At 43.8% G+C, this 20000-nt stretch overlaps 1 protein-coding gene across 5 annotated transcripts in view; it reads left to right on the top strand.

Annotated features, from left to right (window-relative positions):
* The first annotated feature begins 1782 nt into the window (after positions 1-1782).
* The window catches only part of gpcpd1 (glycerophosphocholine phosphodiesterase 1), a 29228-nt gene continuing 11010 nt past the window's right edge, over positions 1783-20000 (top strand). For 2 of the 5 annotated variants that reach the window (XM_063223425.1, XM_063223426.1), the window contains exons 1-16: positions 1783-2528; positions 2671-2747; positions 3073-3160; positions 3581-3665; positions 5187-5262; positions 6837-6878; positions 7284-7407; positions 8501-8834; positions 9149-9311; positions 12198-12327; positions 14032-14086; positions 14293-14385; positions 16296-16373; positions 17319-17358; positions 18866-18921; positions 19626-19691. In XM_063223425.1, the coding sequence (XP_063079495.1) occupies positions 2699-2747; positions 3073-3160; positions 3581-3665; positions 5187-5262; positions 6837-6878; positions 7284-7407; positions 8501-8834; positions 9149-9311; positions 12198-12327; positions 14032-14086; positions 14293-14385; positions 16296-16373; positions 17319-17358; positions 18866-18921; positions 19626-19691 (1479 nt within the window). In that variant the 5' untranslated portion in view covers positions 1783-2528; positions 2671-2698. Of the gene's footprint in view, positions 2529-2670; positions 2748-3072; positions 3161-3580; positions 3666-5186; positions 5263-6836; positions 6879-7283; positions 7408-8500; positions 8835-9148; positions 9312-12197; positions 12328-14031; positions 14087-14292; positions 14386-16295; positions 16374-17318; positions 17359-18865; positions 18922-19625; positions 19692-20000 lie in introns of those variants that run through there. The other 3 variants (XM_063223424.1, XM_063223427.1, XM_063223428.1) reach the window with 3 other exon arrangements.

Genomic DNA, 20000 nt, shown 5'->3' with positions numbered 1-20000 from the left:
AACTCACCCCTGGGCTGTCCAGTTGGTCTGATTATCAAGTAGCAGCAATCGGAAGCAGAATAGTTAGGCCTATGTGTTTTGAACATTGCAGGGCCCAAGGTAGTTCTTGGGTATTTCTCAAAGGGAAGTGTCCTGACCTTGCTATGAGTAACGCCCATTAGCGCCCGGTGTATCCAATTATTAATTACACTTAGATTTGATACACTAGTGATTTAATACTCTTTGGTGAAATCCGTGAAAAATGGGTGTTACTCGTCCTAGAAAGGCCAGGAAACTTCACTTTGAGAAATATCCCTTGTGAGGTACTGCAGATAAGGTGTAAATTCACATAGGACAGCTCCATAGTCTAGTCTTTTCTTTTACATGGGGGGTCAGCAGCAACAAGAAACACTGTCTGGTTTTGTGCCTGCAATGACTAAAAGGTAGTTCTTGTGAAAAAAACCCACTGGTCTACAGGTTAGTACATAGAGTAAGTTAGGGATTTTCAGTGAATCAAAAACTTGAATTGCCAAATGCCTGTTTGTAATGGGTTAACCTTTGTAGTGTAGCCATATGGCCACTAGGTGTCAGGATCACACCAGGTTCAGAAATGGTTCTGAATTGAAAAACACACACACACACACACACACACACACACACACACACACACACACACACACACACACACACACACACACACACACACGGACACACGGACACACGCACGCACACACGCACCTCTGAGTTTAAATACCATGAATATTATGCATTAGTCATGTCTATGTTACTGAGCTCAGTGGTGGCCGTGACCACATTTAAGTATGCACATCAGATTTTGACCCAGTGTCAGTACTGTATATGTACAGAACTATGGTTCAACTTGTGTGGCTTTCTGAAGTTTTTCAGGCTGCACATTAAATAGGCTAATTAACCCCTTAGCGCAGCACTATGGCTCTCTGTAATGTCATGCCAATGTTGTTATGATGTAGTTAAGCATATTCAGCAAGTGAATAGGGTCGCCGGCGACCCCTGCTGCAGTAAGAGGCTACGAATACAGACCATAGCTGTGTATGATACACAGACGGAACGTGGTTCCTCTTCAGTGACATGTTTCATTTTTTTCTATTGTGGGACAAGTCTGTCCATTGCGCAACCAGAAAATGGCTGAAACCGTGTGTGTGTGTGTGTGTGTGTGTGTGTGTGTGTGTGTGTGTGTGTGTGTGTGTGTGTGTGTGTGTGTGTGTGTTTGTTTGAGAGAGAGAGAGAGAGGGGGGGGGGGGTGACAGTGTGGCTGATTCTGATGTATGGTAGTGTGCGCTGCGCAAAGGCCCCTGTTGGATCTACGAGACCCGACCGACACAGATTTCAATCATACTTGGTGTGCCTTTTTAGTAGCAAGGTAGCTTGGAATACAACAACCCTCAGAATATGAATTATGAGTATTGAAAAATTAAAAATTGAATATCTAAAAAACCTCATATTTAAAAATGGCCAGTTCCTTGTCTTAACGTAGCCTGCAATGCCATGAACAACACCACTTTTTAATGAAATACAACATTCATTGCATGTCTATTTGTGTCTGTGTATAAAAACATTTTAGCATATAATATTTAGGCTACAATAGGGGCCTATGAGAATGTGGCAAAGTAAAGGGCACAGCTTTGCAAGGGCCTAAGAGCACTCAGAAAAACAGCCTATCACAGGACAGCACTTCTTTCAAAACAACCCCCCCACCCCAGTAGCGTGCATGGAGTCACTATATGTTAATATTCTGTGTTATTTGTGAACTAATGTTTTCCTTTAGATTTCGTTGTTTTCCTCGCAGCACGTGCGTTCACGTAGGTGTTCGGTTCTTTTTTGTGTGTTTGCTAATCAGCTGTTGCTAAGTGCTAACACTGCCTAGTTGGCAGGAGGACTTTTGTTTTGCCGCTGTGTTCAGGGCGTGCCTACGTCCACCAGTGAGTAGCTTAGCATGCTAACCATCCCCGCAAGTCCACCGGTATCGTTTGTTCGTCAGGCTGGGGCCAGTATAAACCGGCTGGACATACATGCAATCAATCCAAACTGTCGGCGGTGTAGAACCATAGATGACTGGTAGTCTGTGCTGCCGGTCGGATGCCAACCGCTAGACTCATCGCTGTATGGATTTTAGCTGCAGGCAATATTTAGCTAGCTCTAACCCTAGTCGTGAGGTTTCCTCCGTTATTCCTCTTCACAACGCGCGGCGTAGGTCATAGCTTGTGTGGCAACGCCAGCAGTGCAGGCAATGTTTGTGAAGAGAATACTTGCTTAGCTTGTACATTATAGCGTGGTTTATCCCCGACAGCTAACGATGGTACACAGATAGGTTGCGTTCGCGTTAGCAAGTGTTGGCTATTAGGGGAATTTTGATTTTTAATCACACCGTGCCTCAGGGATCATGTACTAGCTACTTGACGGGCTACACGTAAATGTTGTTGTCGTCCGAGTCGATGGTTATCGCTGCTGTTAACTAATACTGGAGTTAGGCAAGAAATCACGTTTTCCACACTTTTGGAAATTTTCTCAAGGTGAGTGAGATATTGCTCGGTTGCCTTTTCACCACAGATGTTTTGCTTTCCTGATGACAGCTGCACTGCTATTCGCCCTTCAAGTTGTCAGTGCCTGTTGCCGACATTGTGGCAAATACGTATAATCAAACTGTCTGAACAGGTGAAGATAACAATTGAAAGAGGCAGCCATGGAATTAACAGAAGTAACATTGGCTATTCGGGGAACCACATCTCCCGGTAAGTTAATACCCCTGCAAGTGCCCAGTGCCGTGGTTTGCATGTCACGCGAGTTAGCATGACAAGCCGTGGTGTCGGTGGGTCCTCGATTTGTTTACATTTCTTGGAGGCATTTACTGATAAACCAAGTGCACTTACCAGCAAATTTTACATCTAGCGAGATTTGTTGTGTCGTTAATTAAGTTACACCTGAGTAGAGTCCACGTGAACAACAACCCAGAGCCACAGATAAACCCGTTGTGCTACTAACATGTAAACAATGCAAACATAGCCTGTATTCAGTGATTGTTGTCATTCTTAGCTTCCTTTCTCTCACATTTTGCAGGAGAAGTCATAGCAGTTGTTGGCAGTTGTGAGTCTCTGGGAAATTGGTGTTACCAAAAAGCTGTGACTTTGCAAGCGACGGAGGACGGGTAAATAGCAGATTAGTTTGCAGATGTGTCAAAGGTAGAAGTAAAAGGAAAGTACAAATCCTGCCACAGTTTCCTTCAAACACTGGAACGTGACTCCACTGAGCTAACTGGTGCAGTGTCTTACAATTAGCTGCCTGATTCAGAGCTGTTTGGATCACATTTGTGACAGGGTTTTTACTTTTCGGCGACATTTTACTGTAAAGGGACCACTGTCACAGTCTGTCTTCCCCATTAATAACAGTTGAATAACTGGTGAAACAACAATGTAATGTCATGCACTAGGGTACTGCTTGCATCATTCATTTACTTCTACTAGTACTTATGTTAGTTTCATTGTTGTCTTTACCTTTGATTGTGACAACCATGAAAGAGTGGGAAATCAGGCTGGTTTTCAAGCAAGGTGCACCTCTGTTGTCTTAGCACTCTCTGGAAGCAGACCATCACTGTCCCGCGAGGAACTGAGACAAAATACCGCTACCTCAAAGGATTCTTTCTACAACACAAGGTGAGCATTACTTACTTGTTTGTCTGCAGAAGTACAAACGTTTACTGAAGCTAAATTAACTTGTATGCTATGGAAAAACAATATCTTGTTCTTGCTGTAACTTAAGATTGTTGGCTTCAAGATGCATGTTATTACCATTAGTGAAGTTGTAACTAAGGTAGGAACAAGACACAACAAGATGTGTCTGCAACTGTGAACTACTACTGAGGACTCACACTGATGCTGAGGTTGTCTTGCTAGTATGAAATGTGATGACTTGCTCTGTTGTGTTTTCTCTGAACCTTGGGTTTGTCAGCCCAATACATAGCTGTTGTCTTGTGTTTTTTCCCCTTTGTTAACACAATCAGTTAATCTTCAAACAGTTGAACAAAAGCAAACCCAGATCAGTTAAAGCTATGCACCCCTTTGCTTGTGGGCCAGCCTGATTAACCAGTGATTTCACAAAGTCCCAGCACAGGCCACTTCAGGCTACGCCTATACTTCGCTTCCCTCAGTAGTATTGTGCTTGTACCGGTCAAACAGACTATTGTGGGTGTGGTAGTAAGTTATGCCCCCCTCCTGAGCCTTTGTGGGAGAGAGGAGAGACTGCTGAGTTCCTAGAGTTTCCCCCTCTCTCGGAAATGGGTCATCTGACTTTCTGTTTACAGTATTTGCAACAGCTGGTCCAGCACTACAGCCACGTGTGTGGGTGCGTATTGTGGTGTGCTATCTGCAGAGAGAGGGAGAAAGTGTTTGTGCCTTTGTGTGTGCCCTTGAAACATTCTACGAAACCAGGCATGTTTTTCTAGTGAGAGGGCTCCACATTTTAACTGACCTCATTTCTCTTTCTACCTTCATGTTTCTGTGCAATTCTTCGTTAGTTTTCATCCGTCTTTAGAGAACACACAGACACTCACACTCTCTCTCTCACACACACACACACTCACACTCTTACACACACACACACACACACACACACAGACACTCACACTCTCTCTCTCACACACACACACACTGCTTCCAACTCAGCAAGTTTGTGTGCGTGTCAACTATAGTGTTTGTGTTGTCTGGATCTCGAAAAGGAAGCGGGCATCAATGACCTTTTTCGCTCAAAAATGCTTTCTAAACACGCACTGTTTGCAAACTCTAAGTTATTTCATTGCTATAGTTCTCTCATTCTAGCCACTTCAGTTACTTGTATTTCATATTCGCTAGAGTAGATGTTTCATACCAGCTTGTGTCGTTCCATATCGATTAGTGTAGCTGTTTGATGCCAGCTTGATGATGCCCCATGTTTTGTCTTGTCACTAATGAATCAACCTTTTCAGATTTCACCACTCGCTGTCTGGCTGGACCACTGAGTGGTGAATATTACAGCTCGCATTTTTCTTTCCGCCTTTTCTAAGATTGCTGTTCATTCCAGAGCATAATGCGGCTCAGTTTTGACCAGCCGTCTCGGTGGTGTGGTGGTTTGAGTGTGGGAGTGTATGCAAGTGTGTGTGTGTGTGTCTTAACCCCATGTTTGATGCATTGGCGTTGCAGAGTGCAGGGGGCCCATGTCAAGTGATAGTGAATAGATGGGAGACCCATCTGCATCCCCGAGCATTGAAACCCTCAGGTATATGAAACAAAAATGGAGGCTTTGGCTCCCCACTTTGACACTAACCTACTGTAACCGCATAAGGTCATAAGGCTATTAGCTTAATAGCATGGCTAAATTGGCTCACTTGAAAACGTGAATATTTAGAGAGAGAAAAAAACGGTCTGTGTATTTCAATTCAAGTGTTTTGGCTTTCAAAAGAAATGCATAATCAAACAAAAGTACAGACAGTGACTGTATACACAATGTGCACTGGGGTTTCGGGGAGACAGTTGAAATTATAATGGTTCTATTTGGATGTTACAAACAATTCAGTGGGAGGAAGAAATGTAAATGATGAACTTTAACATCAATGAATAAATGCAGACATCGAAAGGTCACCTGCAAAAAAAAAAAATCATTTACTAACGGTATCGTCCTTCTCACATTGCTGGTAGAAGCTTTAGCTTTGTAGTTAGATTTTTTTTGGACACATGAACTGCACACATGTTGCATCTAGCTTGATTCATATTTTTTGCAGTGCGTGTATGTGTAAAACATGGATACAACGCCTTTCTTTTTCTTTTTTTTTGTGGTTCTGAACTTTTAGCTTTTCCCCATAAAGACGACATGTCATGTTATATTTTTTTGTTTTGTAATCTATCTTTGCTTGATGTTTTTGTATGGAGGAGGTACTCTCTGACGGTGAACCTTGGTGTTTTTGTTTTTTTTAATATATATATTAAAAAGAAATAGTGATATTTCTTGTAACTTTCTAACCCATAGGTTAATGGGGATGTTTTTGAGTGAGAGATAGGTGATTGGTTTTGTTTTGGACTTTTTTTACTCAGTGGTGGGGCACAAAATATCCTTTGGATTCCTTCCTGAACTGGCTCTACCTGCGAACCAGTGTTGGGTCCAGTTAATCCTGTTAGGGTCCAAGACACACACACACACACACACACACACACACACACACACACACACACACACATACACACATACACACACACACACACGTCATTCTGGGTCATTTTCGTAAACCTAGCCATTTGTATAATGTGCTGTGCCACTGTCGGTGTATCAGGTTTACCTCACTACATGATAGTAATGGGTGCCTACTAGATACCTGATGACTGTGTTGTCTTGGCAACAAACCGCTGTAAAGTGATGCCTGTCAGAACAGAGGCAGGGTGGCAGGGTATATGCCTGCAAGCCTGTGTTACCACTGTAAAGGCTAGACACACACTCGCGTGCAGTCGTGCACACATGCACACACACTGCTGAAGCACAACTTACTGGACCATTGCTTTAGGCCAGCTTGTTACTTAAAAGCAGCACAAATATGTCTGCCTAGCTCAGGCTTGACACATTCATCTGACTCGATACACTGTCATCGGATCTCGCTCATATGCCTCTCTGATGCCTCTCAAAAATCTTCACAGACATAAAGTAAATTCTTCACGCCCTGTTACATCTTACACTTTTTTGGCATGCATTAAATCTTCCTCATGTTAGGGAAAACAGACAGTAAACCTTCTGTGCTGAGGTTGTTGAGTGTAATTTACTGTGAGCGGCTGCAATGCCATGTTAATGCTTCTCTTCTGTTACAGGCGCCAGTCTTCAGGTCAACGATGGACAATTCGGAATCCATAGTAAGCTATGAGTGCTCTTACATTATAGTGTTCAGTATACCTTGTTCAAAGACGTCAGTACTGTAGTTTGTTTAGCATAATATGTGAAGGTTCTGTGTTTGGTAGATCTGGATTGGTTGTTTTCATCCATGTGTGAATGAATAAGCCTTTTTTGGATATATTTCTGAGGCTTAAGGACAGCAGTGTGCGATTTGACTCATCTGTGCGGTCAATTTATACTTGGACTTCAGTGTGTTCATATGGCAGAGAGGGTTCATTTAAGGTTTTCACTCTCTCCCTCTCCCTCTTTTACAATCTTGGCATCTCTCTCTCTCTCCCTCCCTCCCTCCCTGTGTGTGTGTGTGTGTGTGTGTGTGTGTGTGTGTGTGTGTGTGTGTGTGTGTGTGTGTGTGTGTTTGTCTCCAGATGGTGCCGAGTGTGTGGACTCGGGGTGGCTCACGTGCCAAACGGAGATTCGGCTGCGTCTGCACTACTCCATTAAGGCCCCCGTCTCCATTACCAAGAAGAAATTCAAGAAGTCACGCTTCAGGTGCACACAGCGCTCTCATTACAGTGCAATGCACACACACACACACACAGACACACACACACACACACACAGACACACACACACACACACACACACACACACACACAGACACACACAGACACACACAGACACACACAGACACACACAGACACACACAGACACACACAGACACACTCACACTCACACTCACACTCACACTCACACACACACACACATTGGCAATGAAAGTGAGATACAAAGACACACTTTCACTGAAATTTATGCTCACACACACACCCGCACCCTTAAGAAGCCAGTAAGTTTGGTTTAGCGTCTATAATCCACTTAGCCCCTTATCCGTATTGGCTGCGGCTATTAGCAGTGTTGCGTGTGATGTGGTGTTATGGTGTTATGTCAACTTGTACAGCCAAAGTCACAGTCAAAGACCGCAGACCTAGGTATGCCTGTTTGGATAGAATTTTATCAGCAGTTGGCTGATAGATTCACACACTATCGGTACTATTGAGTAGATTATGTAACTGTGATTGGGGAGCCCCGTACACGCATATCAATATGTTTTATCAGTAGTTGTACTTTATGTAATTTTATTCGCCGCTGGATGGAGGTGTGTGTTAAATGCCATGCTCAAAATGTTGTTGGTACAATTGCATACATTTTCTAATCTAGTAATGGCAGATAACATATCACCCATTTCCTGTCATTATTACTTTTGAATCTTAAGTCAGCTAAACATTAAGGGGCATGCCGGATAAATTTAGTCCTGATACACAAACCACCCCTATAGTATTAAGTTAATTATTGTGGTGGTGTATAGTAAAGTCAAGAAAGTATGCAGCAAAATTCTGTTAAATACAATACATCTTTGAACCAGGATTACCACCTTTTCTCTGTGAACGTTTGTGATGTGTTTATTATCAACTATTAACTATTAACTTACTTGCCCCTTTTACCCATTAGTGAGTGTGTGTTTGGCTAGTAAGATTATCATCTACAAGCCATTTTGGCTGGTGATTTAAAAAAAAAAAGTTAAATGTAGTGCCCTGATTACTTGTAATTACTATGTAATTAAACTGGTGTTGCACTCCTGAACCAGGATCAAGCTGACGCTGGAGGGTGTGGAGGAAGAGGAGGATGATGAGGAAGAGCAGCAGCATGCCAGCGTGCCACCACCATCGTCCCCTCTGCCACCACCGTCACCTGTGCCATCGTCGCATGTGCTGCTGTTGCCGCCGTCGACCTCGTCCTCCATGACCCCGTGGCAGAAGATGACCACCACGCTGGAGACCAGCATGATCACGGCCGACGACTACAAGTCGCGCCACTCGCAGCCCGAGTGCGGCTACGCGCTGGAGCCCGACCGCTGGACTGAGTACGCCATCCAGACCATGGACCCGGACAACCTGGAGCTGACGCTGGAGTTCTTTGAGGTGCGCGCTCATGCATGCACATACGCATATGCACACACGTACTGTACATGCACACATGTGTACATACACACATGCACACATACAGTATAGGCCAAAAGTTTGGACACACCCTCTCATTTGATGCATTCTCTTCATTTTTGTATCCATTTACAGTACATTGTGGATTTTCACGGAGGGCATCAAAACTGCATGAACACACGTAGAATTATGTGCTCACACAGATTTGTGCCTGTGCGTGTGTGTGTGTCCGTCCGTGCGTGCGTGTGTGCGCCTGCGTGCATGTGTGTGTGTTTGTGTGTGTGTGTGTGTTTTAGGAGGATCTGAGCGAGAAGGTGATGCAGGATGATATGCACCCGGGCCTCTTGGGCACGGCCTGCCTGCTGTCCTCCTCCTTCTTCGAGACTGGAAAGGACTCTGGCGTCACCACCCTGCCCATCATGAGCCGCAACTCCAGACACACCATCGGCAGAGTCAGAGGTGAGTGCATCACTATGAGCCATCCTGTTTTATAAAAAAAAGTCCCTCTCTGTGTCCCGACTACTGATAATGGAGAAATGGAAGAGCATTCATACCATTCACTTGTGTCCCGGTGTTGTGGAACTTTAACCCAGAGGTGTGGGTTGGCTACGAGGGGGTGTTTTGTTTTGGTTATGTTTATAAATGGCCTTCAGCCTCGAGGTCAATGCATTTGACTAACAATAAAAGCCAATGCGGCCAGACGAAACCTGCAGCAAATGCAGATAAGAAGAAGGTTGAATACCGGTAGGGGTGTTGCTCTGTTGTGGTATGGGTGTGGCTCACAGAACTGCAGCTCAGAGACTACTGCTTTTGTCTAAATGTTGCTCCACTCGGCATGACTGTACTTGTAAGTTGCGTGGACAAGAATGTCAACAAACATTATGTAATTCAATCCATAAACAGACAAAATCCTGGCAGTGTGCTTCACTGAAAAGTCCAGTAGATGTGTTGGCTCTCTCTCTCTCTCTCTTGGGTGCTTGGTTTTTCTGGCCTGTTGTTTCTCTCTCCCGGTGTGTGTGTGTGTCTACTTGCAGCTTTAAAGGTGCACTGTGTAGGATGGTGGCCAGAGTAGGTATTGCAACTATGCTGCTTGTTGAACTGTGTTGCCCAATTGGCAAATGTGATCTTTTCATGAATATTTAATAAACACATACTTACTGGTACACTACGTTTTGCAGCGAAAATGGCCTATTCCTGGATATTCAAAATCATGGCCATGATGAAGATCCACCTTTTCATGTATGAAAAGTGCAATTTTCCCAGTCAAAATGACTAATTAAGATGTGATGGTAGTGGTGGTGATCAGTGTTAATGAAAAGGTAACACTTATGATTAGGTGGCCCGATTCCTGGAAAGAAACGGCTAAAAATATTACACAGTGCACCTTTAATGCAGGGTGGTGGTGGTGGTGGTGGTGGTGGTGGTGGTGGTGGTGGTGGTGAGTGCGTTCTGGTTAAATTTCTCCAAATCGCCTTTGCATTCTCCTGTTAACTGTGGGTACCTTGGACGCTCTACGAACACTAAAGCGGCCCATCTGTGGTAGGGCAGCTGTAGAGGCTCTATCGCAGATCAGCCCCATCTGCTACAGGGTTGTGGACTAGCCTACCGTGTTGTTGTTGGTTTTGTTGCCGGTGGCTGTGATTTTGCTGTGACCTTTTTGTGTTATTCAGACAGGCTTTGTTACACAGACATTTTGACATTACATTTGGAATGCTTTTTTCCAGACTGGCAGTGCATTAGTGGCAGGGGCTATGTCGCTAAAGCAGTTTAGTTTGCAACCAAACACAAACAAACAAAAAAGTGAAAACTAGTGTGGCACGGATGTCTTCTGTTTTACATGTATTACTTTAAAGCTGTAGACTGACATTTCAACCAGTGTTTTCCTCCAGGGTCCATGAAGATGTTTGTGGCATCCAAATGTTTGTGTTTGCAGTACGGGTGTAAATCACAGCCTCCATGACGATACAATACAGTATCGATTTCTTAAAGCAGGGATTCGGTTACTTTCGACACTTCGACATTCCCCACGATTCGATATGATGCGATTCGATTCGATTTTGATCAATTACTTTTCCACTTCAATTATGTGATGGAGCTAGGGCATTGGACAGGGGCCAGCGATTCGATTATTTTCGATACTTAAGAATGCCCCACGATACGATGCAATTTGATTCAATCGCCGGCCGATACGTCGATACATCGATACATTTTGATTATTATTTACACCCCTAGCTTGCTGCATGTCCTGTCCTAGTTGCTCCAGATCGTTTCTTCAGGGTGCATTGGATAACGCTCTCTTTTGCCTCCATCTAAAGCCATCTCATGTTATCTCAGGTTGTCGTCCTGAGGTTGTGGCTGCAGCTCAGATGCAATCTTAAAATATGTTGGCTGACTTTATTACCTTGGCAGACGACCTCATGTACTGTAATTAATCCGAAGCGATTGGTTTCAGGACTTGAAGCAATGTGGAGTTTGGGGCCTTTCTCAAGGGCACTCCTTCAGCCGTAGATGAGGGTGTAGCAGGCTAAAGAGCCTCCTTAAACCATTTATGCCTAAAACGCCTGCTAAAAAACAACTGCTAAAAACACCTGCTAAAGCCATTTATGGGAAAGTAGCTGTTAGCCTGTAAAAGCCTAAATACCTGAGCCTCTGAAACGCTTAAACACATGGAAAAGCTAAGACTCTCATCTGTTCGGGACTAACTTTCCCAAATGTTTTATTTTAAAAATTCTCAAATCTCATTAGCCTGAATGTTGCATCATGCAGCTCTCAGCGCTAGGGTCAATATTGCGCTACTGCACAGAATCTGGCATACAGTAAATGGATTAAACATGGCTTGGCCTCTGGAATTATTTTTTTAAAGGCATGCTGTCCCATCAATCTCACAAGCAGCTGCAATATGCAATGTGACACATGCACACACACACACACGCACACGCACACGCACACGCACACGCACACACACACACACACACACACACACACACCAAAGAGGTTGGATATTTAATAAAGAGGAATCGAAACACACCCACTCAATGCAAAAGCGAGTGCTCAAAATTTGGTCTCCTAAGGGGGCGTTGTCCCTCCTTCTTCTTCTCTTTTCGTGGTGTTTGCACACGACGGGTGCTACCGCCATCTACAGCGCTAAGGGGACTTCATTGATTCTCAACCTCAGGACTCCGAAGGTCTCCTAACCGAAGGTCTCCTAAAGGGGCGTTCACCCGACATAAAGTGGATACCGGAAAAGAAACAAAATGACGCTTCTTGTTAGATTCACTTTCTTTGCACACACACACAGACACCCTGAAATTATTAAATGTCCTCTCCTCTTCCTGTGTTTTGCAGTGGACTACCTGGTGATCCGGCCCATTGAGGGTCTGCAGTGTGACATGAGTTCCTCCTTCACCAAGTACTGGAGGAAGAGGAGCGCTCTGGACGTGGGCCACCGGGGGGCCGGAAGCAGCCACGCCGCCAAGTAAGACACGCGCACACACACACACACACACACGCACACAAGGGTTTGACACTGGCACCTGCCAACTAGCCAAATGCTGGTAAAACTGGGCTGTGGCTAGTAATATGTTCAGTGTCACTAGCCAATTTGGCTGGCAGCTTATGACATACGCATCATAGTAGCCTATATTCTGTTTGCCCCTTGTGCATCATTTTTTGTATTTGAGTTCAAGAAAAAGCTCAGTAAGTCAGTTTCTATTTGCTTGATATACTTCCATGTAGAAAGCTGTACACTCATCTTGCTTTAGCACCTCATCTTCTGAGGTTAGACGTACAATATCATGATAAAGGAAAAAAAAACAATATAACAATATAAAATCTGTGGCTAGTGGAATACCTAAATGGCTAGTGACTCGGGAAAACCACTAGCCACAGTGGCTGGTGGGTGAAAAATTTAATGTCAAGCCCTGACACACACACACACACACAGTCTTGATGTGGGGCATGTGGAGCAGGCCTCTTGAGTCTCTTCAGTTCTGGTTGATGTAGGGAACAAGAGCTGAAGGTGCTCCTTGTCAATAGGAGTGAAGTGTATCACGTGCGTAGTGCACTTTGTGGTTGAGGCCTGCCTGACCTTTCTGCATAGTCACCCTCATGCCAGCGTTCCCCTATATACTATATAGGTCAGGAATAGAAACTGGGTCAAAGGGCTTACTCGGCAATATGTAGCTCGGTTGACTTCAAGCTGTGCTACACATTGACTTCAAGCTGTGCTACACATTGACTTCACGCGGTGCTACATACAGACTTATTCTGCTTTCAATAGACTTGCACAGACTTCCAAAGACTTACAACATGCTATGCTACAGATACATAATGCATACATGCACAATGTTGTTACCGAAGACTCATGGGGCTCTGTAGGAGGTCTAGACTCTGTGGCATGTAGATGTGTTGTATTTCAACTCCCTCGCCTTGACATTTTGCTTGACTTGCGCTCATAGGATAGGCTCAAGTGTATCATCATCTCCGGTGTTTATTTAATGTTTGATGTTATCATTTTTTATTTTTAGAAGGTGTGTGCGCGTGTGCATGTGTGCGTACGTGCGTGCAAGTCTGTAATTGAGCTGATTGTGTGTGTGACTGTGTGACTCATTAAGCAGCCTTTAACTTTTTATTGTACATTCATGAATATTTAATTATATGAAATCCTCACTGGAAACATTTGCATTTCACATAAACCGCTGCCTGCCATGACCACATCAACAGGCCGCCAGGCATTCATGTTTTGTTTAGGCAAAATAGATCTCCTCAGAGCTAATGCAAATGTCCTATAGTGCTGACCATTCATAGTGGAGGATTGGTTTTTAATCACCTGTGAGAGAGAGAGAGAGAGAGAGAGAGTACTGAGAGAGAGAGAGAGAGAGAGAGAGAGAGAGAGAGAGAGAGAGAGAGAGAGAGAGAGAGAGAGAGAGAGAGAGAGAGAGAGAGAGAGAGAGAGAAGAGAGAGAGAGAGAGAGAGAGAGAGAGAGTACTGAGAGAGAGAGAGAGAGAGAGAGAGAGAGAGATGAGCACTCTGTAGGCTACTCCAAACGTGACATGAGGGGAGAGAATTAAGGAAACAAAGGAGGTTGCTATTGTGTTTTTGTCATCTCTGTATCTTCGTCATGTCTATTTCTGTGTATGCTGCTGAGATGCCTAACCGTGTTTGTGTGTGTGTGTGTAGGCACCATAAGATCAGGGAGAACACCATCGCCTCGTTCCGCAGCGCCGCCGATCATGTAAGTACCCACAATGCTTTGCAGAGGTAGACCACTAGACATGATGTCCTGAGCATACTGTGCCAGTTTAGGTGTGTCGTAGGTTATTAGTCATGAAGACACAATAACAATGATGACGATAAATACGTAGAGTGAATACAGTGTTTTGTTTATTTTGGGCTTTGTTGAAGTATTGAAATCATGTTTGTTTGTTTGTTTGTTTGTAGGGGGCTGCCTATGTGGAGTTTGATGTCCATCTCTCCAAGGACTCTGTTCCCATCGTCTACCATGACCTCACTTGCTGCATTTCTACCAAAAAGGTGTGGTGTGTCTTTTTGTGTGTCTTTGTGTGTGTCTTTGTGTGTGTCTTTGTGTGTGTCTCTCTGTGTGTGTCTCTCTGTGTGTGTCTCTCTGTGTGTCTCTGTGTGTGTATCTGTGTGTGTCTCTGTCTGTGTGTGTGTCTCTGTGTGTGTGTGTCTCTCTGTGTGTGTCTCTCTCTCTGTGTGTGTGTCTCTCTGTGTGTGTGTGTCTCTCTGTGCGTGTGTCTGTGTGTGTGTGTGTGTCTGTGTCTGTGTCTGTCTCTGTGTGCGTATGTGTGTAATCTTGATCCCTGATTGTGACTGTGATAGTGTGCGTAATGTACACGTTTGTATGTATGTGTGCTCTTTTTTTATTAAGGCTTTACCAAGCAGAACACTTTAAGTGGACTGTTGCACTTGTGAAGTGTGTTACTGATCAGCTCAAACTTCCTGCCATAGTCACTTATTCACTGTGCTATTACATGACGAGTTGTGTTTTAACATCAGCAGTCTTTGGACCGCAACTGTGGATGATGTTGTTGTGTTTTTGTGTGGTATGACACAGCCAGTGATGGGCAATCTGGATTCAGTACAGTGCACATGACCTGGTTTTACCTGTCCAGTTATCACACTGGTTGAATTAGACAGGTAAAAACGGGTCATTTGGAATATGTGACACTGGATTGTAGCTTTTGAAGGTTGCACTCTGACTGCAGTCAGCCGCGTAAGTCACTGAACAAGTTCTGCAAGCAGGACAATTAGGGGTCATACACAAGGGAAAACGTGAAAAAACTATGAAAAGATTTCATTGTAAGAAGGATGTCTGCGCTTAAGCCTCTGTAGCATTCACGGTCGAGGACTGCAGAATCAAGACAAGCTATGTTACCTGTCAAGGATTGGACTTCGGGATAACGGGAAGTTTTACGCATCTGTCACTTTGTGCACCCACATTTTAAACAAAGTATGCTGATTGCTCCGGGCGTCCCTCAGTCTTTCCTCATGAGAAGTAGCCCTGCTTGTTTTTGAATGGGCTGCTTCCATATTCATAGCATTCATGTGCAGATTCATGCATTTCCCCAAGGGGGTCTTATGCCATGTTGCGACATGTTTTTCCGCATAATGATTAGGGGTGTGTAGAAATAGTGTAATGACAATGCATCTCTTGCGCAATATACCGCATTGATTCATGAAAATCGATTATTTAACAATAATAAAACTCTATTCGCCACTGGTTCATTTTGTTCAGTAGAGAGCTAATATTTCTGTTGTGATGGAAGTTCTCTCCCAGATGCTAAAATGCTTAAATAAAATGAATTGACTCATGAATGTGACACAGCAACTAACAAATAAGCTGTATTTTTACACATTTACTGAAGCAAATGCATCGCAATAGTACATGAATCGCAATGCATCATGATAGAATCGCATCGTGGCATGTGTATTGTGATGCACATTGAATCGTGAACCCTTTGCCAATACCCAACCCCACACTAATGATGTTACGGTGTTGCCAAGCCACGAGACAGCTTATCTAATGACCATAGACAAGCAGGGTGAATTATTACAGTTTATCTGATAAGAACAGCTGGAGATTATTAGCCAGATGAAGTGTTGTAGGCTGTAAATGAATAAAATGGTCTGCAGCAGATATGGAATCACACACATGGTGAACTGGATATCTCTGGATTAGATGGCACGATCGCTATAGGGAATAAGGCCATGGGTCTGCATGCAAGAGGTAGCCATTCTAATCGTCAGTCGTTTAGAGAGTAGAGAGTTAGGCATCGGTGCTGACTACAATCTTTTGTGGTGAGGTTGATGAGAAGTATGGTTGTGTTGTTCCTCTTTTCTCTCGCCATCAATCACCCTGTCATGTTTTCTCTTTTGCTCACTCTCCCATTCCTTGTTCTCTCTTGTGTTCTTTCTCACAGAAAAACGACAAGTACAATGTGATGATGTTTGAGGTGCCGGTGAAAGACCTGACCCATGACCAGCTACAGCTTCTAAAGGTCAGCACTGAGAGTTTCAGTCAGACATGCATAGCTCACATAGTTATTTATCTCAGTACTGTGTGTGTGTGTGTGTGTGTGTGTGTGTGTGTGTGTGTGTGTGTGTGTGTGTGTGTGTGTGTTGGGTTGGCTGTGTGTGTGTGGTGCTTGTTTGCATTTGCCTTGATGTGTATCTCAGCACCACTGTAGTCCACAGTGGCACAAGAGGTGAACTCGCAGTGAGTGAATGAGTGAGACTGCACAGCCATGCTAGCCTATGAGACTGCATTGACCAATGTATTTTCTTTACCATATAGCAGAGGTGGTCAAAGTGAAAAACCTGCCATCGTTTCCTTCCAACACAATAACTTCACTGAGTAACTGGTCTACAGTTAGTAATAGAGCGATGCATCTGTTTCTGCGCAAGTTGGATCAAATTTGCTGCGGTTTTCTTCTTAGGTTTTCTCAGCCCCAAAAACGTCTAGCCACCTCATTACGGACAATGAAATAACTGGGTGCTAGTGGAATGTGCTAGTGTTGTACTTGCACCATAAATGTACTTCTTTTTTTTTTATCAAAAAGGGAGTCAAAGGCACTCTTCTTGTGCAAAAAAATGATTAAAAAGCCTTTATTTAAACATGGCTATTCATTTAAAAACATGAGGGCAGAGACCCATGCGTAGCAGCAAGAAGTGCCTTGGATTCCCTTTTTGATAAGACATTGTTTTTTTCCCCCACACCAAAGAGCTCCTTCGAGATTGTGTCAACAATTCCTGAGTGTCTTCGGAGTTTCTTTACTTCATTACTTCTACTTTTGTTTTGGCCACCTCTGCCATATAGATTAAATAATGCACATTTTTTCTTTCTGTAGCCGTACTACAGGTTATGGTGTGAAAGACTGTGAATATCCTCATGAGATACAGTAGCTGGTGTGAAAGATCATTCTTCTGCCCTCTCTCTTTTGCAGCTGGCTCATGCAACTGCCATCAACGCTAATGACCACAGAGGTATAGTGCCTATTTATCTCCTTGCTGCATTCCGACATTAAAGGTGCACTGTGTAGGATGGTGGCCAGAGTAGGTATTGCAACTATGCTGCTCATTGAAACTGTGCTGTGCTGTCTACTGCCAAATTTGATCTCCTCGTGAATATTTATTACTAAATAATACTAATATTCACTAATGTAGCCAAAGTAAAGTACCGTAGGTTTTGCGGCTAAAAATGTATATTTCTGGAAATTCGAAATGGCGGACATGGAGAAGATCCACCTTTTCATGTATGGAAGCAGAAATATTCCCATTGATAACGAGTACTTAGAATGTAATGGTAAGTATTAGTGAAAAAGCTAACATTTGTGAATGGGCAGCATGAATTCTGGAAAGAAACTGCTAAAAATATTACACAGTGCACCATTAATAGGATGGGTCAGGGAGATCAAACTCGCCCGGGGGCGAAATTTGGCCTGCGGAGTAATTTTATTTTAGCCTGGTTCTCACCAGACCTCTGTGTGTGAGTGTGTTGGTCAAGAGCCTCCTGGTGGAGCTAAACACACACACACACACACACGGTCTGGGACACTGCCGGAATGCTACGTCTTCAGTCAGAAATTTGACATTTATTGCTTCAATATCAATGGCAGCTCGCATTGAGGAGTCACAGGACAGATTCTAGACTATATTGACTCTTTAGAGATGAAGAGAAAACGTTTTTGAAAGAATTTGTTGGCGGCGAGAAGGATTGATAAAGCCATGCCTTCTGAAGGTGGAGCCAAAGCGTGCTCTCCCAGACCTAGTAGTGGCCCGCGAGATCTTTCCAAATGTTTATTACAGATGGCCCACATACACCATTAATACGAGTGAGCCCAGATGAGTAACATCTCACACTCGTATCACAGAATATGAGCAGGACAGGCACATTTGATCTACCATATAATATACCATATACAGTACACAGTATACCATATACCATACTATTGTGAAATGTACCCTTCAGTATTACGTGCATGCATGCACAATTTTAGCCTGTTAAAAAAAAAAATTGAGTACGGCCTGTGACTTTCTGTAGAGAGCCTCTGTAGAAAAATAATGACCTCCGTTGCGTAGGTCGCTCCATTGGTAGACACGCACCTTTACGCTTCAATTGAAACTCCCTGGAAAGTAGTTAGCTGATGAAAAGATGAGCTTGCTTCAGGTCAGCCGGTGTGCAGAAGCCCTTACAGTAGTTGGTGTGTGTAGCACTGTGTAGGGTATTTAGCATTGGTATGAAGACCTTTTTCAACTCGAGGTGATGTGAGAAACAGCTTTTACCTAGCAGCCATTACTGCTACCAAGGCATACATTTTTTTAAAAATGTATTTGTAATTATTTATTGCTTCAATTAACAAGGAATGTTCAATCTAATTACAATCACAAATCTATTCTATTCTATTCTATTCTATTCTATAAGATTCAGTGATGTGCAGTGTTGGTATAACCTGTTGAGATACGAGTGTGAATGACGTGTAATTTCTTGCAGAAATGGATGACGAGGAGGAAATCGACGAGCACCAGCCGTTCCCGACCCTCACTCAGGTGAGGGAACATCCGACAACAGCAAACATCAAATTACATTATTAGCAACACGAGGAACCTGTCCATAGTAGCAGACGCTGCTGTCATTTTGTAAAGTGAAAGTGAGGCCCTACCGTGGCGCGAATGGTAGGGCACTCGTTTGCTATGCGGCTGACTCGGGTTCGACTCCCGCTCCAGGTCCTTTGCCGACCCCTGCCCCATCTCTCTCTGCCCACTCACTTCCTGTCACTACCTTCACTGTCCTGTCAAATAAAGGCAAAAAAAGAAAGTGAAAGCCCACCTGGGAAACTCCAACTCCCATTGTCATTGTAACACAGCACTCCACAGCACACAAGTGCACATTGCGCACAACGAAATTGCATTTATGCTTCACCCGGGCAAGGGGGCATCCCCCAATGGTGCCCCAAGGTAGCAGTGCAGCGGGGCGGTACCATTGCTCTGGGTACCTCAGTCATAGAGGAGGATGGGGGAGAGCACTATTTAATTAACCACCCCCCCTCTCCCCAACCTGGTGAGTTGGGAGTCAAACTGGCAACCTTTGGGCTTACAAGTCTGATGCTCTAACCGCTTACCCATGACTGCCGTCTGTAGTTGTGAGACTTTAAGTGGTGTTTGTTAAATTGTGTGTGTGTGTGTGTGTTTAATGGTAATTGTGTGAGTATTAATTAAATGTGTTTGCTGTGTTTGTTTGTTTTTGTGTGTAGATCTTCCATTCGGTTCCGGAGCATGTGGGCTTCAACATTGAGCTTAAGTGGATTTGCCAGATGAAGGTAAGGTTTCCTAGCCTGGCGACACCATCCTATGTACTCCACCCAAAGTTTTTGGCTCTGCACATAGTCTGGCAAAACCCTCCTAGTTCGGTTTGCTCACTGTTTAGCCAATCGGCAAATAGTTTAGAGTGGTGACACAGAACTCACTCGCGAAGTCCGTTACTGATTGGCTAAGGTAACACTATTTGTTTTATTTGTATGCTTTTGCGACACTATATCATAACAGTCATGCTAATAAAGCACAATATGGGTTTTAATTTGAATTCGGAACTCCATTTAATTTAAATGGCAGAGTAAGATCAGACCATC

The sequence above is a fragment of the Engraulis encrasicolus genome, chromosome 18 (genome assembly GCF_034702125.1).
Source record: "Engraulis encrasicolus isolate BLACKSEA-1 chromosome 18, IST_EnEncr_1.0, whole genome shotgun sequence".
Taxonomy (NCBI): domain Eukaryota; kingdom Metazoa; phylum Chordata; class Actinopteri; order Clupeiformes; family Engraulidae; genus Engraulis; species Engraulis encrasicolus.
This window is presented reverse-complemented; position numbering and strand designations above follow the sequence as displayed.